The 23,641-nt window shown below is 47.5% G+C and overlaps 2 protein-coding genes across 4 annotated transcripts; both read left to right on the forward strand.

Moving 5' to 3' along the window:
- Nucleotides 1-587: 587 nt before the first annotated feature.
- LOC100276747 (uncharacterized) lies at nt 588-5,653 on the forward strand. 3 transcript variants are annotated; one of them, XR_556731.3, is made up of 6 exons: nt 588-1,013; nt 2,340-2,423; nt 2,958-3,175; nt 3,346-3,393; nt 5,006-5,238; nt 5,316-5,653. XR_556731.3 is itself a non-coding variant. In NM_001165643.2 (5 exons), the coding sequence occupies exons 1-5, from the start codon at nt 740-742 to the stop codon at nt 5,156-5,158; spliced, it is 777 nt and encodes a 258-aa protein (NP_001159115.1). In that variant the 5' UTR covers nt 643-739; the 3' UTR covers nt 5,159-5,318. The 3 variants fall into 3 exon arrangements, 2 of the variants coding, with proteins under 2 accessions (XP_008654716.1, NP_001159115.1); NM_001165643.2 differs by having other exon boundaries at nt 643-1,013; nt 5,006-5,318; XM_008656494.2 differs by lacking the exon at nt 3,346-3,393 and having other exon boundaries at nt 589-1,013; nt 5,006-5,653.
- An 8,538-nt stretch (nt 5,654-14,191) lies between these two features.
- On the forward strand, nt 14,192-15,361 carry LOC103634867 (universal stress protein A-like protein). The gene is made up of 4 exons (NM_001150615.2): nt 14,192-14,470; nt 14,553-14,656; nt 14,776-14,894; nt 15,051-15,361. The coding sequence occupies exons 1-4, from the start codon at nt 14,296-14,298 to the stop codon at nt 15,127-15,129; spliced, it is 477 nt and encodes a 158-aa protein (NP_001144087.2). The 5' UTR covers nt 14,192-14,295; the 3' UTR covers nt 15,130-15,361.
- The last annotated feature ends 8,280 nt before the right edge of the window (nt 15,362-23,641 follow it).

Below are 23,641 nucleotides of genomic sequence, written 5' to 3' on the forward strand. Positions count from 1 at the left end.
ATTCAGTTTTATATCTCATTCTTAAGTTGAGCTCGTTCAATCCGGTTGAACCGGTTTTGACACCAGCTTAGCCGGTTTTACCCAGTTTGTTTCTAGCTTTTGTTGAAAAGGTTTTAAATTGTCTATTCACCCACCTCTAGGCAACTTTCACATATGGTTTTTATTTTTAATTAAAAACCAGTTTTCAAATTTTTGAGCGATGTTGTTTTCGAGCCGACTATCGTTGTTTTCACCGAAAAATGTTGTTCTAGGATTTTTTAGCCAAAATTTGTTGTTTGCCTAGACTTTTAAATTTTAAAACGAAATTCCATATTTTTACCGAAAATGATGATTAAATAAAAATATGAGATATTATATATTATTAAAGAAAGCATATAAGTTTTTATCATTTTTAAAATTTTATATTATTTCAGTTTTTTAATATTGAAAATCGGTGGGGAAACCGTTTTTGAGTCTGACTTTGTTTGGATACTTTGTTATTGACCATAAAATTTATATGTGTTGAAATGAATTATGATGTAAATTAGTTTAAGTTATATCAAGTAGGTGAATGGAAAACCGGCCCAAAAACCACGGTTCCGGACCGATTTTGCTAACCCTGAGCCCAACGCGACCCAACCTCTTCGTCTCCGATAGTCCGACTCCACGAAGCGAAGCCGCTCAACATCCTCTTCCGCTGCGCCTGCGCGCGCGGGAGGACGAAATACGGCAAGAAGCTACTCGAGAAAGGCCACGCACGATGATGGCGTGTCGGCGGCTGGCGAGGGACGCCGTCGCGGCCTCGCTCCGGCGGAGCGCCGCCACCGAGACCACCGCCTCCACGCCCGCCTTCTTCTCCTCTTCCTCCGCCGCTGCGTCCTCCTGCTCCTCCGGCGCACCAGTCGCCGGCAGCCCCATTCGCCACTTCCTGGCGCGCTATTCAAGCCCCGCTTTCCAGATCCAGCCTAGCGCTGCGGGGCTCGGCCCTTCGTTCGCCGCGAGAGTGGCCCTTGGTCTCCGGCCGCAGTTGTCAGGTTACCCCTACGATCGCGCGCCATGTTTGTCGCACTCGACATTAGTAGTATGCCATTTATTATCGATCATGAATTTGGGCGGACATTATGTGGTTTACCTGCGCATTCAGCAAATTACTTTACTGATTTAGTATATGCTTGCTTTGTAGTATATATGCCAAGGTTATTAACGTTGAAACGCTCATGGGTGGAGTTTTAACTTTTAAACGGTTTAAACAAAGTTTAAACGTAGTTTTAAACAACATAGAGAAATTTCAATATATAATAATTTCAGACAATAACATAAAGTCAAATACCAAACAACCAACATAAGTTCACATAATAATATTGTGCAAAATAAAGTGGAATGCAATGTCCACAACCACAAGCACACATGTGTTACTCAAGCACTCAATAACCATCATCCAAATCATCTAAACCAACATCATCCGTGCTAAAATCAGCCATTTCTCCTCCAATCTATTCTGCAATAATGGAATGCATGTTCAGAACACAGCACTTCAATCCTTCAGCAAGCGAGCAACAGGCAAGCTGTTCGCTTGAGCAACTGCTGAAGTGCTGAAGCAACAGCAAGCGAGCAACATCAACTGAATGCAATGCTGTTCGCTTGAGCAATGAGCATACCAGATAGATTAAACGTCGTCTGATGGGGATAGTGCTTGAGCATACCAGATAGTGCTGGAGCAAGCGAGCAGGCGGACTGGCCCTGCTTGGCGGGTGGCGGACGTCCCTGTTGTGGCCTTGTGGGGGCGGCGGATGGGCGGACACGGACAGGGATGGCGCTGCCTGGCACAGGCGATGGCGGCCTGGACTCCTGGAGGCGCCGCGGCGGCTGCACCAGATGGGCGTGGGCGGACAGGGACAGGGACGGCGCGGACTGGAGGCACCGCGGCGGCTACAGCGGACTGGACGGACTGGGCGGGCGGAATCCCTATTCCCTAATTGGGCTGGCCGCTGGGCCAAAATTTGCTGGCGGAAGTAAAACGCCCGAAACGCGGCGTTTAACGCTATTTTGCGTTTAAACGTCAAAACGTGACGTTTAAACGTCGTAAAACGACGTTTTACGCGCAAGTGTTAAACGTTTTAGCGTTTCGGTGTTCTGGCAGCGTTTTATAGTTTAAACGTCGCTTAAACGACGTTTTAACGTCGTTTTAATAAGCATGATATATGCTTTACTTTACCGATTTACCGAAAACTTGAATTTGATTTATTTCACTGACGGAGGGAGCAGTATTATTATTATTATTTTTGTCAAGACCCCTAGACTTCTAGAGTGACAGTTCCATGGGCTAACTCTCAATGATATTGTGTATTGTTTTCCTCTAGGCCTCAATCTGATCAAAGGATTTGGAACAAGCACCATGCTAGCGATGACGCTTCATCAGGGACAGGTTACTGCTGCCACAAAAGGTGAAATTCTCCCTCTAGATAAATCGAAAATAATATGAAGTACATGTTTTCTTTTCACTGCCCCACAGAGAAAACATAAAAGGATCTCAATGAGTGGTTAATGGCATACAAAGGCTCATGGACCATAGCAACAACAATTTTCTAACACATGATTAAAGTGCTAGCACTAAAATGTTGTGCAAATTCAAAATCTGCAACACTTGGGAAAATGACTGGTTTCTTAACATAGTAAAGGACCACTTGTTGCTTAAACTTTGCAATGTTTGGAAAAAAACAACTGGCCTTGTGGACATAGATAACAGGTTCAGAATAAAACTTACTTCAAGCCCTTCATGTTGTCTGGTCCTTTAATCTGGTTTATTTCTATTGTACAGACTTATTCCTAGCTAGCTGCTAATAACTAGTTTTCGTTCAGACCTGTAGAGCCTTTTCTGTTAAACATTGATAGAAAAATTGGATGTTAATGTTCTTGATTTTAGTCTTTTCTGGTTTTCCCTACGAAATGATGTTTCTTTTTCTAATTTGGTTTCACAGAGCAACCATCAAAAGCCATAGCTGGACCACCCCAGGGGTCTTTGAAAACCAAGCTTGGTTCATTTTGGCCTTTGGTCAGGAAACTTCAGCTGCCAGTTGGATTGATTTTTCTGATTATGTCTGGGTTACACAGCCCATTAAGTCTCACCCTAAATATTTTGCTTCTCCTCTACTGCTCAAGTCCAAGCCGCTATTCAATATATTTGTTTCTTCAGGAGGTTAGTCAAATGTTGATGTTATTTTATGAATAAATATGTTTGCAACTACTGATTTGTGTTGCTCAACAATGTATGATGTTTTAGATTTCATCATGCCGTGCAAAAGTTGACTCACAGGAGGTCAATCTGTTTTTTTTCCTTCTGAACTAATATACCGTTAATTATTTTAGCTTCATCATAGGGAGGTGGGTCAAAACCATGCTGTGTCGAAGGAGGAGGTGAGTTTCATGCATATTTGTTTTTTTCTCCTTTAGGTCTTAGGGTTGTAGTGCACACTTGCAATTTAAATTGGATTTAAAACTCGACCTGCGGAGGGTAAGACAGCCCCCGGGCATTGTATTAAGAAGAAGACCTTCTCACACAGGTCGAGAAAACCCCTGAACCCCTGCCCCACCCATACACAGCGGCATCGAAGCCCATGTGAGAACAACCACGACCGGGGCTGAGCCTTAGACCTGTGCTTTGGCGTGGGACAGACGAGGGGATTTTTGTTTTAACCACAGCCTGAAATTCGCTCCCACGGGGAGTCGAACCTAGGACCTGAGGAGTGCTACTCAGACCACTTAACCAACTCAGCTAGAGGCACTTTCACTTAAATTGGATTTACAGTAGTCCTACATCGGTTGCGTCTCATTCTGATTCTGAAATGCCTTCAATATGGTTGTAACTTTCACTCACACCACCTTTTTTACTGTTTACATTACATGTCCTGAAATGTCCCGTGAGCCCCGAAGCTTGACATTTTTTTATTTAGTTTCGAACCAATTAATAAAAATCACCATATTAAGTTTGTCAAAGGGACCTCTATGGATTCTTTTGAAAAAAAATTTTGGGGGGGCGATCCTACCATTAGGATTATGAGTTTCGTACATGCAAAAAACTTACAATTGATTAAAAAAAGGATCACAGCCCTGACAGTTTTGGGTCTGTTTTAGATTATTTGTTAGTATCCCAATCAAGGGGCAATTCCCTACATGCGAAATTATACACGTCCCTTGTGTGCCACAGGCCCCACATGTCATACACACAAAAAAATCCCCCATATGCCACTCAATGGCACATAAGGGATGGATTATGCTGACCTTGGATAAACAAAGTTTGGGCCTTTGGGGATTCAGTGTTTTATTCTCGTGAGTTCTGAGTTTTGTGCTTTTTTATTTTCTCGGAAAAAACTGTGCACCTCTGTAAGTATTTAAGGTAGTTCCTTACTGTATTTTAGGCATAAGTATTAAATGTTTTAAGGACCCTCATGAAGAATTACAAAGTTCTAATGTCTGGGAGATTCTTTATACTAGCTCTGTATACCTTTTTTTACTTAACTGTCTCGGTTGCTTCAGGATTGGAGATGGTGAATGATTTTCCCTCTTTTTTGTATTTTTCTGTTGAGATCATTTTCCTCTTTAGTGACTTATAGTGATGATTTGATAAGTGGGGCATACTGTTTTAGTGCAACTACACCATGGCAAATGATATATCAATGAGCACAGACCCAGTAGTCCGACAAAACTGTTAGACTAAGGCTTTGCAGTTCTTCCCATGCATTCCGCAGCAACACACGTAAAAAAGGGGAATTTAAAGTTTTTTTTAATCGAGTTGGAGGTAGTATTTGGTTGAGTTATACTTCTTAAATTTTAGTGAGTCCAACTTTTGGATGTTTCCTTGAATTATGACTTAATAATTGCAAATATGGATTTAATTGAATTAATTGTCTATTACACAAATAATGACACACATCCACATCAATATTCAGATTTCTATTTTCTTTCCTGTGTTAGTATGTTCCTTTATGTGCTAATTTATTTGAACTAAACATTGCATATTTTTCTGCAGTACATGCGTACAAGAAATATTATTACTGAAGATTACAAGTTTTTTTCAATTGGAACCATTGAATTAGTAGATGGGAGGGTGCTGCATCTCATTGGAATGCTGGGCAGCTGGTGGATCTACCGTGTGTCATTCAAGTGCAAAGAGCTGGTGTAGAATATATTTTAGTTCTGAAGGAAGAGCGAGTTAACCATGTGGTGCTGAATAGCAGATATTTTGAATCATTTCTAACTGAAGTAGGTACTTGAATTGGCTTTTCAGTAGGTGCTGTATTACTGTTTTTTGAAAGCAGTGATGTCCAATGTTTTGCTAGAGTATTTTGCAAGAATATAATGGAAGTATGGAGCCCGGTGGCCGGTGCTATTTCTCACAGGGCATAAAGCAATTCCATGTGGAAGATACATTTCTTGTCACATAGCACATCGTTGTCCTGGGTGTGTTTTCTGTACAATCGCCAATGGATTGCATTATGTCCCAAATGTTGCTTCTCTAGGTTTATCATCTGTAAACAAGGACATGATTATAATGAACACTAGTAGCTGCCGCACGCACCTGCGCGCTGCCGCCATGGTGCTAGATTCATAGTTTATCATTTGTATTAGGATATGTATAAGTATAAAAGTTTAATTTTTGAATAAATTTTAGTCTCTATATTCAGAGTTCATGTTCTCTAGAGTCTGGACAACATACAGTGGTTTGATTATAGAATAGTATTTTATCAGAGGAAATATCAAATTGGATAATGTATTATACAGTTGGTGGTTTATGAACATTGAAAAAACACAGAACCAAACTGCATTAGCAATGCTGTGGAACCAACAATTTTACTACTATCCTTTCGAGTAGAGATTAAACTTGGCTTACTTGCCCTTGCGAATTGCTTGGTATGCACGTTGATTTTGAAAACATTTAAGATCTAAGCCACCACGAATATCAATGACGTAGTAAGTTCAAGGCTGTGACAAAACAACATTTGAAAAAATAACTATTACTCTATTACCATGTACTGCAACATGATTTCGTCATAGCCATTTGAACAAACATATGGTGTGTATAGTATGAGATGAGCCAAAAAACAAAACAGATATGGGGCAGACTAATACAGAGAGATTTCTGGGCACCTCTATCGTCACAACAACAGTTTAAAACATATAGAAAATATAATCAAGTTTTCTGTCATAATCGAATAGAACAATGGAAGTGAATATTCAAGTGAGTAGCTTTCCATCAGCTTGGCTTAAGCCCAGCAAGCGTACAATTAGCGACCCGGTGAACTCACATGCTCAGCAAGGTTGTGGCTGTCAGTGGTCTGAACTCGTTGTTAACAACTCCGATCACTCCACAGAGAATAAGAACGAGAAGAACGGAGAAGTAGAGCAGAGTGGCGGCTGAAGTAGTTGGCCTTGGGGAAGAGGAAAGGAATTACAGAGTTCAGTTTTCTCCATCCCCTTCCTTTCTCTCACCGCTTACATATACTCTCTTACATGGGCTTAATTCACCCACCACGGCCCAGTTACTTTAGTACTGGCCTGCTTCAGACGACTCGAACGGCGCCTCGCTCCATCTCCTGTTCCGCGTTCTTCTTCAGCATCAGCTTCTCCGGTGTCATGTTCTTCATTATCTCCAGACTTGGCCAATGCCTTGCTGTCCTTCAGTGATGCCCACATTCCCCCCTGCTAAAATAGCTGATTGCCCCCAAGCAGCGGCATTAGGAAACTGAATACGTAGCTGCTGCTCATCCTCCCAAGTCGCTAGGGCTGGTGGCATGAAGGACCACTGCACCAGGACCTGTACACCAGAGTTTACACCACGAGTAACAGTTCGTCGCTGCAGAATTTTAAGAGGAACACTGAAACAATAATCCCTAGTAGGTAATGAAGGGGAAGCCACAAACCCCGAACCGACTGCGCGCTTCAACTGAGAAACATGGATCACTGGGTGAATCTTGGATGTGGCTGGAAGCCGCAACTTGTATGCAACCAAGCCAACTCTCTGTTCAATCTGAAACGGTCCAAAAAATTTGAACGCCAGCTTTTGGTGTGCCCTTACTGCTATGGACGACTGAACATATGGCTGAAGCTTTAGAAAAACCCAGTCTCCAACAGCAAAAGAACGCTCGGATCGGCCCTTATCTGCTTGACGTTTCATACGGTGCTTGGCCCTTTCCAAATGTTGTTTTATCACTTCAGACATCAAATGCCTCTCCTGCAACCAGGAACTCAGATCACGCGAACTGACAGTGGATTCTGCTGAAATGCCAAACTGTCGAGGCTGCGTGCCATATAACGCCTGAAACGGTGAAATACCAGTGGCTGAATGAGTGGAAGAATTATACCAAAATTGTGCAACAGACAACCATTTACTCCACTGGTGAGGGCACGCATGCACAAAGCAACGGAGAAAATTTTCCAGACATTGATTTACTCTTTCTGATTGACCGTCCGTTTGAGGGTGATACGCTGAACTCATGCGAAGTTGGACACCGGCCAACCGAAAGAGCTCCTGCCATAATGTGCTAAGAAAGATTTTATCCCGATCAGACACTATGGACGTAGGCAACCCATGATGCTTGTACACCTGATCGTGAAATAGGCGAGCCACCGATAAAGCTGTAAAGGGGTGCTTAAGAGGGAGGAAGTTTGCATACTTGGTAAAAGTGTCGACAATAACCAAAATGCATGTGTATGATTGCGATACCGGTAGTGCCTCGATAAAGTCCATAGTAATAATCTGCCACAACGACGTTGGTACTGGTAATGGCTGCAATAGACCGGGCAATCGAGATCGATCGGCCTTGGCTTGTTGACAAATGAGACACTGACGAACAAACTCATGCACCGCTTTCTTCATACCATGCCATGCAAATAATTGCTTCAACCTGGCATAAGTGACTGGTATGCCCGAATGACCACCAATCGCCGACGCATGGAAGGCTGCAACCAAACGCTGCTGTAACTCCGGTGCAGACCCTACCCAGATTCTATTTTTGTAGCGCAGGAGACCATCGTTCCATGAATAATTGGGCACTGCATTTGGATCAAGAGCTAATTTGGTGATCATTGTTGATGCCACTGCATCTTGTGAGTAGGAATCAGCCATTTCAGTTATCCAAAGTGGTGTACCCGACGACAAGGCCAAACAAGATTCCATCGTGTGCTGTTGTCGGGATAGTGCATCAGCAGCAGTGTTGTCAATGCCCTTTTTATAGACAATCCGATATTGTAGCCCTAACAGACGGGTGAACATTTTCTTTTGCCACGGTGTATGGAGACGTTGTTCATCAAGCTGAATCAGACTACGATGATCAGTATGAATCTGGAACTCTTTCAACTGCAGATAATGACGCCAGTGATCCACAGCGACAATTATGGCCAAAAACTCTTTTTCATATGTTGACAGTCCCTGCAGCTTGAGACCAAGGGCTTTGCTTAAATAAGCAATTGGATGGCCTGCCTGCATCAGCACCGCACCCACTCCCACATTACTGGCGTCTGTCTCGAGGCAAAAAGGCAAGGAAAAATTGGGAAGAGCCAGAACCGGTGCTGTCACCAATGCCTGTTTCAGTGCTTGAAAAGCCGACTCATGGTCTGATGTCCAGAGAAATATCGCCCCCTTTTTTAACAGCAATGTCAATGGTTTGGCAATGACCCCGAAATGGCGCACAAACCGCCGGTAATACCCTGCTAGCCCGAGAAAGCTACGCAATTCCTTAACATTGCCAGGTGTCTTCCACTGTGCGACAGCTTGAATCTTAGATGGATCTGTTGCTACCCCGTCAGCTGAAATGACATGTCCCAAATACGCCAGCTGAGACTGCGCAAAAGAACACTTCGACACTTTGACCTGCCATTTATCCCTTGCCAGCAGCTCCAAAACTTGACGAATGTGAACAAGATGGGCATTCCAATTCTCACTGTAAATCAGAATGTCATCGAAAAAGACTAGTACACAACGGCGCAGCAAGGGAGCCAAGGTCACATTCATTGCCCGTTGAAATGTTGCTGGTGCACCTGTTAGTCCAAAAGCCATGACACGGAATTCATATTGGCCGGAATGGGTCTGGAAGGCCGTCTTGTGCGTGTCGGATGGAAGCAGCCGAATCTGATGATAACCGGCAGTAAGATCGAGGCTGGTGAACCACGAAGCTTACCCAATTCATCCAATAATTCTTCAATCACGGGAACCGGAAATATTGACTTCCTGGTGATAGCATTGAGATGGCGAAAGTCCACACAAAAACGCCATGAATTGTCCTTCTTTTTAACTAACAGCACAGATGATGAAAAGGAACTTGTGCTCGGCTGAATGAGACCAGATTGAAGCATTACTGCCACCTGTCGCTCTATTTCATCCTTGATAGCGGGTGGGTAACGGTAAGGCCTGACATGCACGGCCGTTGCACCCTGAACCAGAGGAATTGCATGATCACACTCCCGTGCCGGAGGTAAACCTACTGGAGGGGCAAACACTGAAGCAAACTCGGAGAGCAGCTCAACCAATAGAGGGGGCAGATTCATATCTGAAAAGGAAGGACCACCAGTGTCTATCCTTGCTACCTCCACCACAGCACCTGGCAGTAATGCTGCTGTGACCCCATGCAGCAAAACAGATGACTGACCATAGGGAATCAACATCCATTTGTGCAACCAATGGACCTTCATGGGGCTGTGTTGCGAGAGCCAATCCATTCCCACAATGAGATGATATGTGGACAGATCCAACACCCGGAAATCTGACACAAATTCATAATTTTGAACTGACCAAGAAGCCCCCAACAACTGGTGAGAACACTGCATCTTTCCACCATTTGCGATCCTGACTGCTACAGGGCAACCCAATGAGGACACACCGGTCAGCTTACTGGCCACCGTGGAAGCCAAGAAGGAGTGAGAACTTCCCGAGTCTATCAAGATAAGAACTGGAATGTCTTGAATGAAGCCTTGAAATTTCATTGTGTTCGATGCTTCAACACCTTGCACTGCTGCGACCGAGAGCGACAAGCACTGAGTTGTATCAACAGGAGGGGCAGCTTCTGTACTCCTTGTTTCAGATTCATCCTCAGCTTGATATAAATCCCAGACTTCTTGTAACACATGAAGTTGGACCGTTGGGGGGCAACGATGATCTTTCGACCATTTTTCAGCGCAGCGTTGGCACAACCCTTTGGCTCGACGGTACGCACGCAGTGCCGCCATCTTATCATCAAAGGCTTGAGGACGTGAATGATCCCCCGTGTGGCCCTCAGGTACACCCCGTTTCTCCGACGATGGTGGAAGAGGTAGAGGAAAAGGTCCCCTACCCGACGTCTTGCCAGTCCATGCCCAGTCGGCACGACGAATCTCCTTCTTCTCGGGGCCCGACACCTCCTCCTGCAACAGGGCAAGCACGCAGGCAGCATCCAAAGAAGGTGGGCGTTGAACGAAAACAGCAGCACGTATATCAGCCCGCAACCCATCGACAAATCTCTGGACAAAGTACATTGGATCTATAGGCTTCCCATAAGCAGTCAAATTATCCACTAGAGAATTAAATTGCTCTACATATTCTGAAACCGATGTGGTCTGCTTAATGTGAAACAAGCGACGAATGAAAATTTCGTGCTCGTCTTTGCCAAACCTCTCCAACAGTAACTGACAAAACCCCAACCACGATGAAGCTGGATACTGCTCACCAAAAGATGATAGCCAACGAGCAGCGGCTCCCACAAAATGCATGGTAGCCACACGAAGCCAGACTGCAGGCTCCACCGAGTACATATCAAAATAATCCTGGCTACGCCGAATCCATAGCTTGGGGTTTGAACCATCAAAGGTAGGGAAATTGAGCTTAGGTAATCGGCCTCTAACTGCACCTCCCCACCCATTTCCCTGGTCGTCCTCAGCACGTGACAACGGCAACGCCGGGTGACACGATGATGACCCATGTAAAACATGCTGATGAAATTGTGGTGAGGACGTACCCTTTACCGGGGGATGCAGCAGGGTCGTCACTGACCCAAACCCATCCTCCCGGTTCATCAAGTCGGCGTGGTGCCCGTGGGGCTGGTTGGCTGCATGTCCGGCCGATGGGCGCGCGACCGCAGCCGGAGTAGGCGCGAGGACTCCGAGCATGGGCGGAGGTTTGTCCACCAGCGCCCTCTCCCAGTGCTTGGAGATTTTGCCGACCTCCAAGCGCAGATCATCGACGACTCCTTCCATCGAGGTGCGCCAGTCGTCGAACACCCCAGAGGTGCGCTCGATGGCGGTGATGCGCTGCTCCTGTCCCGAGGTGAACGCCGAGAACGCCGCTTCCCAGCGTGCGTCCTGTTCTGCCGCCCGCCGATCCCACTTGGCATCGTGGTCGGCGAATCGCTTGGAAATCTCGTCGAGGACGATCTGCATGTCCGGGTTCATGACGACTTGCCGACGACGTGAACGGGTGAAGTAGCCGTGGTTTGGCTGAAGATCCAGCGCGCGACGAAGGAAGTTGCCAGAAATCGTAGCCTCTGAATACCAATTGTTAACAACTCCGATCACTCCACAGAGAATAAGAACGAGAAGAACGGAGAAGTAGAGCAGAGTGGCGGCTGAAGTAGTTGGCCTTGGGGAAGAGGAAAGGAATTACAGAGTTCAGTTTTCTCCATCCCCTTCCTTTCTCTCACCGCTTACATATACTCTCTTACATGGGCTTAATTCACCCACCACGGCCCAGTTACTTTAGTACTGGCCTGCTTCAGACGACTCGAACGGCGCCTCGCTCCATCTCCTGTTCCGCGTTCTTCTTCAGCATCAGCTTCTCCGGTGTCATGTTCTTCATTATCTCCAGACTTGTCCCGGCCAATGCCTTGCTGTCCTTTAGTGATGCCCACACTCGTCTGACCCGCACATCACGTAAGCCAGCTTCCCGTCGTGGGTATCGTCGCCCGTGAGCTTCTCCTTCGCTATCTTTCCCTTATTCACCGCCTTCCCCTTTGTCCACGGATTAGAACCAAGCTCCGGCGAGGTATAGCGAGGTCTGAAGGAGCGACTGGAGATGCAGAAAATATATGCGATGTAAAGGGCGATGCGACGGCCGTGGCACGACGCGAGCAGAGGAGAAAGTCGACCGACCCGGGCGAGAACACGAGGGTGATGCTCTCTTGGTAGGCGGGTGCCATGCGAGACTAGAAGCTGGAGGTGGAGCAGGGCGAGGCTGTGTTGTTTACGTCGTGGCGTGGCTGGTGTAGGCGCACAACGAAGTCACGCTGGCACGACGCGCGGCTAGATGGCGGCGTGCATGGAGGCGGCGACGACGACGCGGAGCTGCGTCTAAGGCGGGGGTGGGGACAGGAGAAGGAAATAGCTCCTACTGATGTGCGTCGTGACATCACTGTTTGGAGGCAAAGGAACGACAGCAGGGGAGGGGCAGTAAGGGGGAGTACATCACGAGCAAGGGTGCATTTTTTTGTGGGGACGATGGAGGTGGGGAGCTCTTGCCGGCGTTCATTTGACGCGGCGAGGGGTGGGAGACCAATCACCTGGTGTGACTAGGGAAGACGACTTTGTCTAGAAGGCTCTAACGCTGTAACCGGAGGCTGACTCGTTCGACGTCAGATGAAGATCGTGTGTGGCTGGCAAGGTAAGTGGTGACGTGGACGAACGGGATGCAGGCTTTGCTCCCGCGTTTAATATATAGAAAAGAAAAGGCATGGTGCCATCCTTCAAATTCTTCTTGCTACTAGCATATTGCTATCAGTAGGGGTGGAAATTTGGCCCGGGCTCGACGAGCCGGCTCGGTGAGGCTCAGCTCGGCTAGTGCCGGCTCGTGAGCCAAAACGAGCTCGAGCCGAGCCTGGTTTTACAGCTCGCCAGAACTGCGAGCCGAGCCGGCTCGATCCAGCTCGCGAGCCGAGCTAACAACGGCAAGTATACTATTATACCATATTGTTATTATGTTTTGAACTATTTTATTGAATTTCTTGAACTTGATACGTGATACACTTATATTGTAGTCTAAAAATATATTATACTTTTATCTTATATATAATAAAAAATATATAATTTATACTCTAAACGTGATTTAGTGTGAGACTCGCGAGCCATTACCGAGCCTCTCGATCAGGCTCGCAACATGATCGAGCCGAGCCTGGCTCGACTCGCAGCTGCATCGAGCCGCGTCGAGCCGAGCCCCGGCTCGTTTCCGGCCCTAGCTATCAGTCAGTCACATGAAGCAGAATTTATTAAAATATAAGAATCAATGAAGTCCTTACCTCTCATTTCATTCGAATAGGCAACATCTCATTGTAGTTTATTCCTAAGGGCCTGTTTGGTTCAGCTTTTTTCTGACCAGCTTTTCTGAGAATCTGGCTGTGTAGAGAATCTAAATATCATTAGGCTTACGTGCGGAGGAAGATAAAGGTGTCCATAGGACTCAGGATCTAGAAAGTGACGGATTTCTACTATTGCAACGACTCAACCGTTTATGTGTTTATGTTGATGTTGAATGGTTTTTACCCAAACGAATTTTATAGAAGCTGACTGAAAAACTGAGCGTTTGGCAATCCGCAGCAGCTTTTGGTGGCCAGAAGCTCCAAAAAGCTGAAAAGTAAATGGCTTTTGAGGTACTTCCTCTTCTGGTCATAATCAGTATTACATCAGAGTTACGCTCTTGATCACTATTTTTTTTGCAGGTGAATCGATGTGCTAGAATCTGCAGCTGCGCTGATAGTTGTATGCAAAAACTGGAATAACATTCCTGCTGCCAACTTTTTTTTTTTTTGCTTTGCATCGGGAATCTTTACTTTGTTCACTGTTATCAGCTTCATTCATTCGCAGAAGCCAGTATTCTAACATGTTTTCTAGGCTGCTAAAGTGACGATAAGGAATCACGTAAAGGAAACCCAGGCATAAAGACCGTCCATTTGAAATGGGGAAGGAATTTCGGGAAAAAAAAGTAAGGAAAGGTAACGTCGGTATTTCTCTCTCGTTCTGTCTGGTATTTCCATGTCGCATCTCTTTGTTTATATATATATATAGGGAAATTTGGATCCATACCATTAAAAGATCACCACTTTAGATTCATACCATTACTATCTAACTTACATGTGGGTCCACATGAGTCAATAACATGTGGGATCCATGATATATATCTAAAGTTTGGATCTTTTAATGGTATAGATCCAATTGTTCCATATATATATATAAGGATCTGGCCAGGCCAGCAGGAGGGAACACCATACCTGAAACTTCACTGCCTTTTTAATTGTCAGGCACACTGGTCTGGAAATCAGTAGCCTGTTGGCTGCTGTTGCTATTAATCAGTTGGGAGAGAGGGAGATGGCCAGGAGGAACATCGGAGTCGCAGTGGACTTCTCGTCGTGCAGCAAAGCGGCTTTGCGGTGGGCGTCGACGAACCTTGCCAGGAACGGCGACAGGCTCATACTCATCCACGTGAACAGCTCCTGCCAGAACGAGCGGGGCGCCGTTCATCTCTGGGAGCAGAGTGGTTCCCGTGAGTAGCGGCGCAGCGCCTCTTTCTTCTCTCTTCTTGCTTCGTTTCAAGTTGATTTGATGTAAATTCTTTTGTGTTGCAGCATTGATCCCTCTGGCCGAGTTTTCAGACGTCGCCAGGACATACGGTGTGTCACCGGACAAGGAGACGATCGAGATCCTCACTCGAGCGGCAAATCATAGAGGGGTATGGATGTGCCGTGGCTTCGTTCTATTCATTCACACCTTTTCAGTGTTCAGTTCTTTCTGGAAGTTGCTATTGGGAGCGAGCTGATTGCTTAGCCGTCGAAACTGCACAACCCGCAGATCGAAGTCTTTGCAAAGGTGTTGTACGGCGACCCAGCAAAGAAGCTCTACGAAGCAGCCGACCTGGTCCCGCTTAGCTGCATGGTCGTCGGGAGCAGAGGACTAAGCACGCTCAAGAGGTAAACATGCAGAGCTGCTCGTTTCCTCTGAATTTTACGGTCTCAAAAGCCTTCCTGCACTCCAGATCGGTTGACCGACCGACCTTGCCCTAGCGCTCTGTATCAGTCTCCTTACCACCACCAGCTGATGTTGTTGTTGTCGTTGCCTGACCGCAGGGCTCTGATGGGGAGCGTGAGCACGTATATTGTGAACCACGCGGCCTGCCCCGTGACGGTTGTGAAGGAGATGGTGTAGCGTGTTGAACACCGCTGTTTACAAGCCTCACCCTAGCCAGATTGAATAAGCGTGCTTGATAAGCACTGATCAGGGGGATCTTGCTACTTATACGACATTTTGTGCTTGAGATTTGGGTAACTAGGACCGGGCAGAACATGTCTACGTGTTGGGCTCATGGCACTGACATCTGAACATATGCCATTATGCCCTAAGCCTGTTGTAATCGCAAAATACTTTTGCTTATAAAATCAGTTAAGAAAATATATGGCTCCGAGTTTTTTTTAATTTTTTTTAAAAAAGGGACTACTCGCTGAGATGCTGAATTTGCGATTTGTATGCAGTACCTCAACCGGCCGCTGTCTGATCGGACGGTTGACGCGAACCTTGGGGTTCGAGTAGATAATAACTCCTTGTAGCGGCTTCCTTCCCATCTTGGACATGTTTGCACAAAACTTGGGCTGTTTTTCATGACAAGAGAAGTGTATATATAGCATACAAGTTCAGAGTACAGTTCGACAGAATGATCTGCTGACTAATGGCATTATACTGAACGAACTTCTTGATTTAAAACAAACTATTAGCTGGAGCCTACCGCTCAGTCATGTCTGAGCGATAATAATGAACTTGCATATTGCCGGTGCAAAGAGCTCACAACATGCATCTTTCGAATATTTCGACTCCCATGGCAATTTAATTAGGGCTTAAAAAACATCTAGATCTCTAGTTAGATTTTTGATGATTAATAACAACACTAGATTATCGTGACTAACGCCTGGTTTAGAGCATCTCCAAGAGAGGCTCTAAACATGGTCCTATTTTAAATATAAGGCTCAAAACCATAAAACATCCTTCCAACAGGGGCCCTATTTTATAAAATTTCATCAAATGGTTATAGGGCTCGGTCTCTCGGGTCCTAAATATAGTACCTATATACTGGAGCCCTATCCTCATTTTTACTTAATCTCTAACCATTTATTTCCTAATATCATGGTTTATTTCCTAAATAGCATTATTTAAGGCCTGACTATTGGAGTAAACATTTCTTTTGAGACCCTAAACATTCTAAATATGGTCCTATTTCAAATTTTAGGACTCTATTTTAGTGTTTGTTGTTGGAGATGCTCTTATTGACACAAATTTAGCAGGTCATGTGATGGTGATTGATTGAGAGCTTATATGGTTTTTGTGTTCCTATTGATGAGAACCAATTATCGATTTTCAAAAGATAAACAAGAAGGTTAAGTATCGACTAGTTCCAAATATCAATAGGTTGATGAACACATAGATTAGCGATGTGATCTTTATTTTCCCTTTGAGCGCACTATAAAGGGGCATGGATGGTGACAACAATTGTCGGTTGGGGTATAGGGAGCGCCCCTTTTGGATTTGGCAAAGGTTTAGACGATCACCACGATATCAGGACCTCGATGGAGACACAAAGAACTCTAGGTTAATGAGAGAGGGTGCGGTATGGGTGATGGACAGGAGGCACCAATCTAGAGAGGTTCGTATCGCCAAAATGTAATACCATATGTCCTCTGAGTGGCTTGTTTGTATTGCTTGGATGTGAAAATGGCTAGGTGTGGTGTGTGTATGCGCGTGAAAAAGAGTCCTCCCTATGAAAGGGTTGTTCTCTCCCGTTTATAGACCATGAGAGAGCGTGTTACAAGATATGCGGGGTCAGTCTAACACCGCCTACTATACTGTAGTAGGTGTAGGCGCCATTCCCTAACATCGTCGCCCGCACATTGTGGCCAGTCAAGGCCGTCTGCACTTGTGGACGGTCAAGGTCATCGCAGGACGTGGCACACGTTGTCCGTGCGTCAACCCACAGTGGTGCACTGGCGCCACACCTAGGAAGCCCTGGCCTGACAATCAGCGTGGTGCATGCTCGTCTCATCGCCCCAAGGGTGTTATGGTATGTAGATCTGACGTTCACATGCTCTTCTTTTGCTTCGCATCGACGCAAGTTTCATGAGGATGCCATGTGAGACCTCTAGTTTTCGCTAGAATTGCATCCAAGTTTGAGGCCTAAAGCCGAGAAACCGTTCGTCCGGTGGTTTTGAGGCCTAAACTATGAAAGCCAGCACTAGTGTGTCTGATACGCTTCCTCCGCAATCTCAACATATGTCGTTGTTAGTCCTCGACCGTTCGATTACCAAGTGTTCTAGCACCTCCATTTGGCTTGGTTAGTTGTCGTCTTGACTTGCAAACAAAGGGTCTATTTGGTTGGGCTGTGGCTGTGAAAAAAACTGTTGTGGTCTGTGAGTTATAGGAAAAGCTGTTGTGGGCTGTGAGCTGTTAAAAAGCTAAAACTGTTTGGTCGAAAGCACTAAAAATTATTAAAATTTCTTCGATATATGTTTTCACAGTTCCATCTGAAAGCAACTAAAAGCAGGTATAGGGGTGCTTTTAGTTTTACATTATGAGAAAGTCGGCTTTTAGAAAAGTTGCTTTCTGGATCCAGCCCTTTGGTTTGACTTTTGGCTTTTAGGGGATGTCGGCGTTTTGACCCCGGGGGGTCCCTGGACCGACGAGTAAATTGTCGCTACGTGTCCTAGCCCAGATGGGTCGGCGCGAGACGGAGACACAAGGGGGGAAAACAGTAAGGGGGAACCCGCGGCCTCGTGCTGTCCTACGCCCAGGGCGGATGCGCTTGCAGTAGGGGGTTACAAGCGCTCGCTCGCGAGGGAGAGAGAGACAGGGGGCGTGAGGCTCCCCGTTCTCCTGCGCGGCCACCTTTTTTTTCGTATGAGAGCCCTGGACCTTCTTTTTATAGACGTAAGGAGAGGGTCCAGGTGTACAACGGGAGGTGTAGCAGTGTGCTAACGTGTCTAGCAGAGAGGAGCTAGAGCCCTATATACGTGCCGACGTGGCTGTCGGAGAGGTGTTGGGGCCCTGTTCATGTGGCCGTCGTGGCCGTTAGAGGAGCGCTTGAGCCCTGTAGAAGCACAGCTGTCGGGGCTGTCGGATCCTTGCTGACGTATCCTTGCTTCCGTAGGGGGCTGAGAACCACCGTTGTCATGGAGCACACGGGGTGCCATCATTACTTGTTTTACCGGGGCGAGCCAGATGGGACGCCGGTCTTGTTCCCCGTAGCCTAGGCTAGCTAGGGGTAGGGTAATGATGGCCTCCCTTTGTGGCGTGGTCGGCCTGAGCGAGGTGGTGACTCCTCTGAGGTCGAGGCTGAGTCCGAGCCCTGGGGTCGGGCGAGGCGGAGACCGTCTTTCGGAGTTGAGGCTGAGTCCGAGCCCGGGGGTCGGGCGAGACGGAGACCTTCTTCCAGAGTCGAGGTCGAGTCTGAGCCCGGGGGTCGGGCGAGGCGGAGACCGTCGTCCGGAGTTGAGGCTGAGTCCGAGCCCGGGGGTCGGGCGAGGCGGAGATCGTCGTCCGAGGCGAGGTTGAGTCCGAGCCCTGGGGTCGGGCGAGGCGGAGATTCCTATGGCGCCCGAGGCTAGACTTGGTTGCTGTCAGCCTCACCCTGGCAGGTGGCACAGCAGTCGGAGCAGCGCAGGCGGCGCTGTTTTCCTGTCAGGTCAGTCAGTGGAGGGGCGAAGTGACTGCGGTCACTTCGGCCTTGTCGACTGGAAAGCGCGCGTCAGGATAAGGTGTCAGACGATCCTTGCATTGAATGCTCCGGCGATCTGGTCGGCTGGCGAGGCGATCTGGCCAAGGTTGCTTCTCCGTGAAGCCTACCCGAGCTGGGCCTCGGGCGAGTCGAGGGTGCGCCCGTTGCTTGAGGAGACCCTCGGGCGAGGCGTGAATCTGCCTTGGTCTTCCGTTCCTGCCCGAGGCTGGGCTCGGGCGAGGCGAGATCGTGCCCCTTGAGTGGGCGGAGCCTTAACCGGAATTGCGCCCATCAGGCCTTTGCAACTTTGTGCTGATGGGGGTTACCAGCTGAGATTAGGAGCCTTGGGGGTACCCCTAATTACGGTCCCCGACAGTAGCCCCCGAGCCTCAAAGGGAGTGTGGGTACTCGCTTGGAGGCTTTGTAGCACTTTTTGCAAGGGGACCGGCCTTTCTCGGTTGCATTTTGTTCTGGTGGGTGCGCGCGAGCGCACCCACCGGGTGTAGCCCCCGAGGCCTCGGAGGAGTGGTTTGACTCCTTCGAGGTCTTAATGCCTTTCGTGATGGCTCGGCCGGTCTGGTTGTTCCCTCATGCGAACTGGTCGTTGCCCGGGTGCATAGTCAGGTTCCGAGTTCTCGGGCTAGTATGTTGACGCTGTCAACGGTTTGGCCAGAGCCGGGTTTGCGAGAGCAGCCCCTGAGCCTCTGCACAGGGCGAGAGGACGGTCAAGGGCAGACTCGGCTTTTTTCGTACGCCCCTGCGTCGCCTTTCCGCAAGGAGGAGGGGGGGAAAGCGCCATGTTGCCCTCGGTGGGCGCCGAACATGGTGTCTCCAGTGAGTTGCTAACGGGTGATCCGAGTGGATGCCCGTGCCCCGTTCGATAAGGGTCGGCTAGTGGCCCAGAGGCGCGCTCAAAAAGTACCTGCAGGTGATTTGCCGGACCCGGTCCCGTTCGATAGGGTCCGAGGGCTCGATGCCTCCCTCTGATGGGATTCCGTTACAAAATCTTTCCTGTTGGTCTCAGAAATGTCCTAGGGTACCTCGGGAGCGTAGACCGAGCCTTGGTTATGTATCGAACGTACCCAGAGTCATCCCTCACTCTACGTGCTCTGGGGCGACTGTCGAACCCGTCGGGGGGCCAGCCTACGAACCCCTGATCAGTAGTGGGCGCCCGAGTGGCCTGAGGCGGCTATCGAACCCTTCCGAGGGGCCAGCCTTCGAACCTCTGACCAGTAGTGGGCGCGGAGCCCGGGTGCTCTGAGGCGGCTGTCGAACCCTTCCGAGGGGCCAGCCTTCGAACCTCTGATCAGTAGGGGGGCTCGGGGCCCGCTTCCTTCGCGGAGAAGGATCCCTTTCGGAGTATCCCCTTTCCCGGTCCTTGTAGCAAGAGAGAGAAAGGGGAATAGGAAAATGATACGAAATTGAACGACGTGGAGCACTTTTTTTGACGCGGTCATTATGGCGGAGGTGAAGCACGCGCTTCGCCTGCCAAAGGTGTCGCCTGTCCTGCCGCAGAGTTACTGTGACGGGACGAGTGGTTCGCGGGGCAGCCGTTGTGCATGCGCGAGCCGTTCGAGGAACGGGCGTTTCGCCTTCACGCCGTGGGAGAGCTCTCTCGCTGTTCCAAGAGGGGACGTGAGCCTGCAGACGATTTGACTGCTGCTTCCGCCCGCCTGCCACCGCCATTACCGCCGACCCACTTTTGGCCATGTTGACCGTCACGCCTTCTCCCGCGGCTGACTGACCCATGACCGGCGTGCCTGGTTGGCACCGCTGGGCCATGAGCAGGGTTGCCTCGAGTCGCGACACCGGTTCCATAGTCGAGAAGGCGCGGCGCTGGCGCAAGTGGCGCTGCAGTTTTTTGCACGTAGTAACCGGCGCGCCGGTTCCATGACGTGTGGGCCTGGGCCTCCATGCTGGATGCGTCGAAGTCGAAAGGGTGCGCCCCCTTGGTGCAGTTGCATGCCGCCTGCATGGCAGTCCGCCCTTTCACCCGCTGGTTTAGGCGAAGACGGAGGAATGCTTATAACCGCTGGGCAGTTACACACTCCGCGCGCGGCGGTTTGGCTTCTTCTGTCCTGGGGCAGCTTGCATGACGCGTGGGGCCCAGCCCCCGTGTCGTAGGGGGAGGACCTTGAAGCGTGTTGGTGAAGACTTAGTCCGCGACGGCTTGAGGACGCGAGCTGTGACGGAACCTCCCAAGTTATTAGGCCCACCTACAGTTGTCCTTGTCCAACAGACATCAGACAACCCTGTAGATGTTCCTGAATCACTTGACAAGTTCGGTATCTTTTCCCTTACCTTTCCAGGAACGTTTCACCCGTCTGACAGACAATATGTTCATCGGAGATGCGGAAATGCGGAAGTGATTACATAAACTTACATTTATTTATAAAGTAGGAGTAAGTTATATAATACAGACCAGAGTGTAAGCGAGTGTAGAAAAGTATTATTACAATACCTGGGAGGTAAAAACTCCTCCCATTGAGTTCTTTACACAAAAGTTTTTAAGGAGGACCCGGTCCTCCGGCAGCTTCATTCTTGATTATCTTCACTTTTCACCACCTTGGTACAAAAACAACAAAAGTTTGTTGTCTCCTCACTTAAAAACAACGGGGGAATAAACCCTGAGTATGGGATTACTCAGCAAGTCTTACCCGACTAAGGAAAAGACTCTCAAGGGTACGCTGGTTATATGGGAGTCAAGGTAAGGCTTTTCAATAATCAAAGACTCTGTTTGCAGAATTGCTTACTAAAGTGGATCCTTAAAATCCAATTTTATTGTCAGGTTAAGTAAAATGACCTGCAGCTAGAGTTCTTCTACCCTAGTTCAATCACTTGACCTGCACTAGCCAATTTCTTATCAACCCTTCATCTTCACTGGATTGCTACGTGTAAGTCAGTGGCCAAGTCTCCATAACCGCGGAGGTACGGCGATCCGAATTGATTATACTCAGCTAAGGATCTCCGATCACACGACATATGTAGCACTTAACCCTTGCATATGTCAACCCGCCACCGAGTTTCTTAAGACCAGATTAGGTTCACGCAAACCGAGAGCACAGATACACCACTGTCCAGCCTCTTGCTATGGAGGGTACACGCTACTCTCGCCACCGCTCCACGCCCATTTCGTGTTATCTTATTCTGGCCTTAGTCCACCCGAGGCAAAGCTTACCCATGACGAGGCATGTGACCAGTTAAAGGGTCCTCGGTCAGCAGGCTTACATCGAGACGACCCTTAATCGACTCAGACGGAGACACTACACCGAGACTCTCTTTCTCTTGCAAGTCACCCGCCCGGTCTCAGCTTAATCCTTTAACCCCAAAGGTTGGTACCTGGCAGAGGTACATCTTTTCCGATGTTGAATCCATCACGGCCGTGATGGATTCACCATCAAGTTTTTATTTTCGAAAACATCCCACCCACTTTTGCCACATCATCTTTTGTAAAAACAAAACATTTTGTTTTTCTAAAGAAATGCTAAGCATCAAAAATCTTTTGTAAAACGGGTGATCAAGGAAGGTAATTGAATTCAAGGAAGGTAATGCAGGAATTGTTTTAGCAATCAACTCCTATCACCTAATGCATCAAGCAAGTGAAAAAGATTTTAAAACACGAGGGGGGTGGCAAATGCATCGGGGCTTGCCTTTGTTTATGGGTGAGTCAGGCTCAGATCCACAAATATCGAAGTAGAAACAGTTCTCAGCCTGTGTTTCCAAGGGTGGTGGTACTTGCTCTTTAGTGGCTTCCACTTCTTCCTCGTGTTCTAATCATAACCATATATATGTATAAAAATGAATGTCATGGGATGCTCATGAGGGTGCAAAGATAATATAAACTTATTATCTAAGTCTTGAGTACAACTTTCCTTCACGGAACTCCGAGAACTTAGGGTTTCCGGAGTTGGTAAAGGAGTTCACATGGCAGGGGGGTTTTCTGGGTTTGGTGATCAAACAAGGTCCAAATCAACCCAAATTCTACTCAAGGCTTCTAAATAATATGAGGAACTCATATAAAAATTTTGAGCATTTTTGGGATTATCATTTATCTTTTAAAAATCCAGAACTACTATCTTAAACTATTTTTAAATACCTTAAAATTCCTAATTTACCCTAAAAATCATGAAACTATTTTTATTAAATTCTAGGGAAAATAAGAAGACTAGGAAAATTGGTCTCATATTTTTAGGATTTTTTTGTAATTTCCTACACATTTCTAAAGCTGGAGAGAAAAAGAAAAAGGAAAATGTGGAACAGTAGTGGGCTGATTCTGGCCCGAACCGGCCCAACCACACAGGAAACACGCGCCTGCGCCCGCGCGCTGGCTACTTTGCATAGGGCCCCTCGCGTTTCTGTTTAACTGCAAACGAGTTCAGTCACTATTCTTAAGAGTCTCTGACGATTTGCAGATAGGTCCTCAATCTTCTATTCCTTCGCAGACCAAGGTCCACAACGACGGTGAACGCGGCCTCGCTCCGGTGAGCAACTGTACCGGCTAAACGGGGCTATGACCGGCGCTCCCGAGCGACTAACTGAGAGCACCTAGAGGGGGGGTGAATAGGTGATCCTATGAAACTTAAACTTATAGCCACAAAAACTTGTTTGAACGTTAGCACAATAATTGCCAAGTGGCTAAAGAGAAGGTCTTGCACAATATGATAATCATAAAGAATTCAACACAGAGAAGACACAGTGATTTATCCCGTGGTTCGGCCAAGTACAAAACTTGCCTACTCCACGTTGTGGCGTCCCAACGGACGAGAGTTGCACTCAACTCCTCTCAAGTGATCCAATGATCAACTTGAATACCACAGTGTTATGCTGTTATTTTCTTATCCCGTTCACGAGGAATCTCCACAACTTGGAGCCTCTCGCCCTTACACTTTTGATGTTTCACAAAGAATCACGGAGTAAGGAAGGGAAGCAACACACACAAATCCACAGCAAAATGCGCACACA

The sequence above is a fragment of the Zea mays genome, chromosome 8, assembly GCF_902167145.1.
Source record: "Zea mays cultivar B73 chromosome 8, Zm-B73-REFERENCE-NAM-5.0, whole genome shotgun sequence".
Taxonomy (NCBI): Eukaryota; Viridiplantae; Streptophyta; class Magnoliopsida; order Poales; family Poaceae; genus Zea; species Zea mays.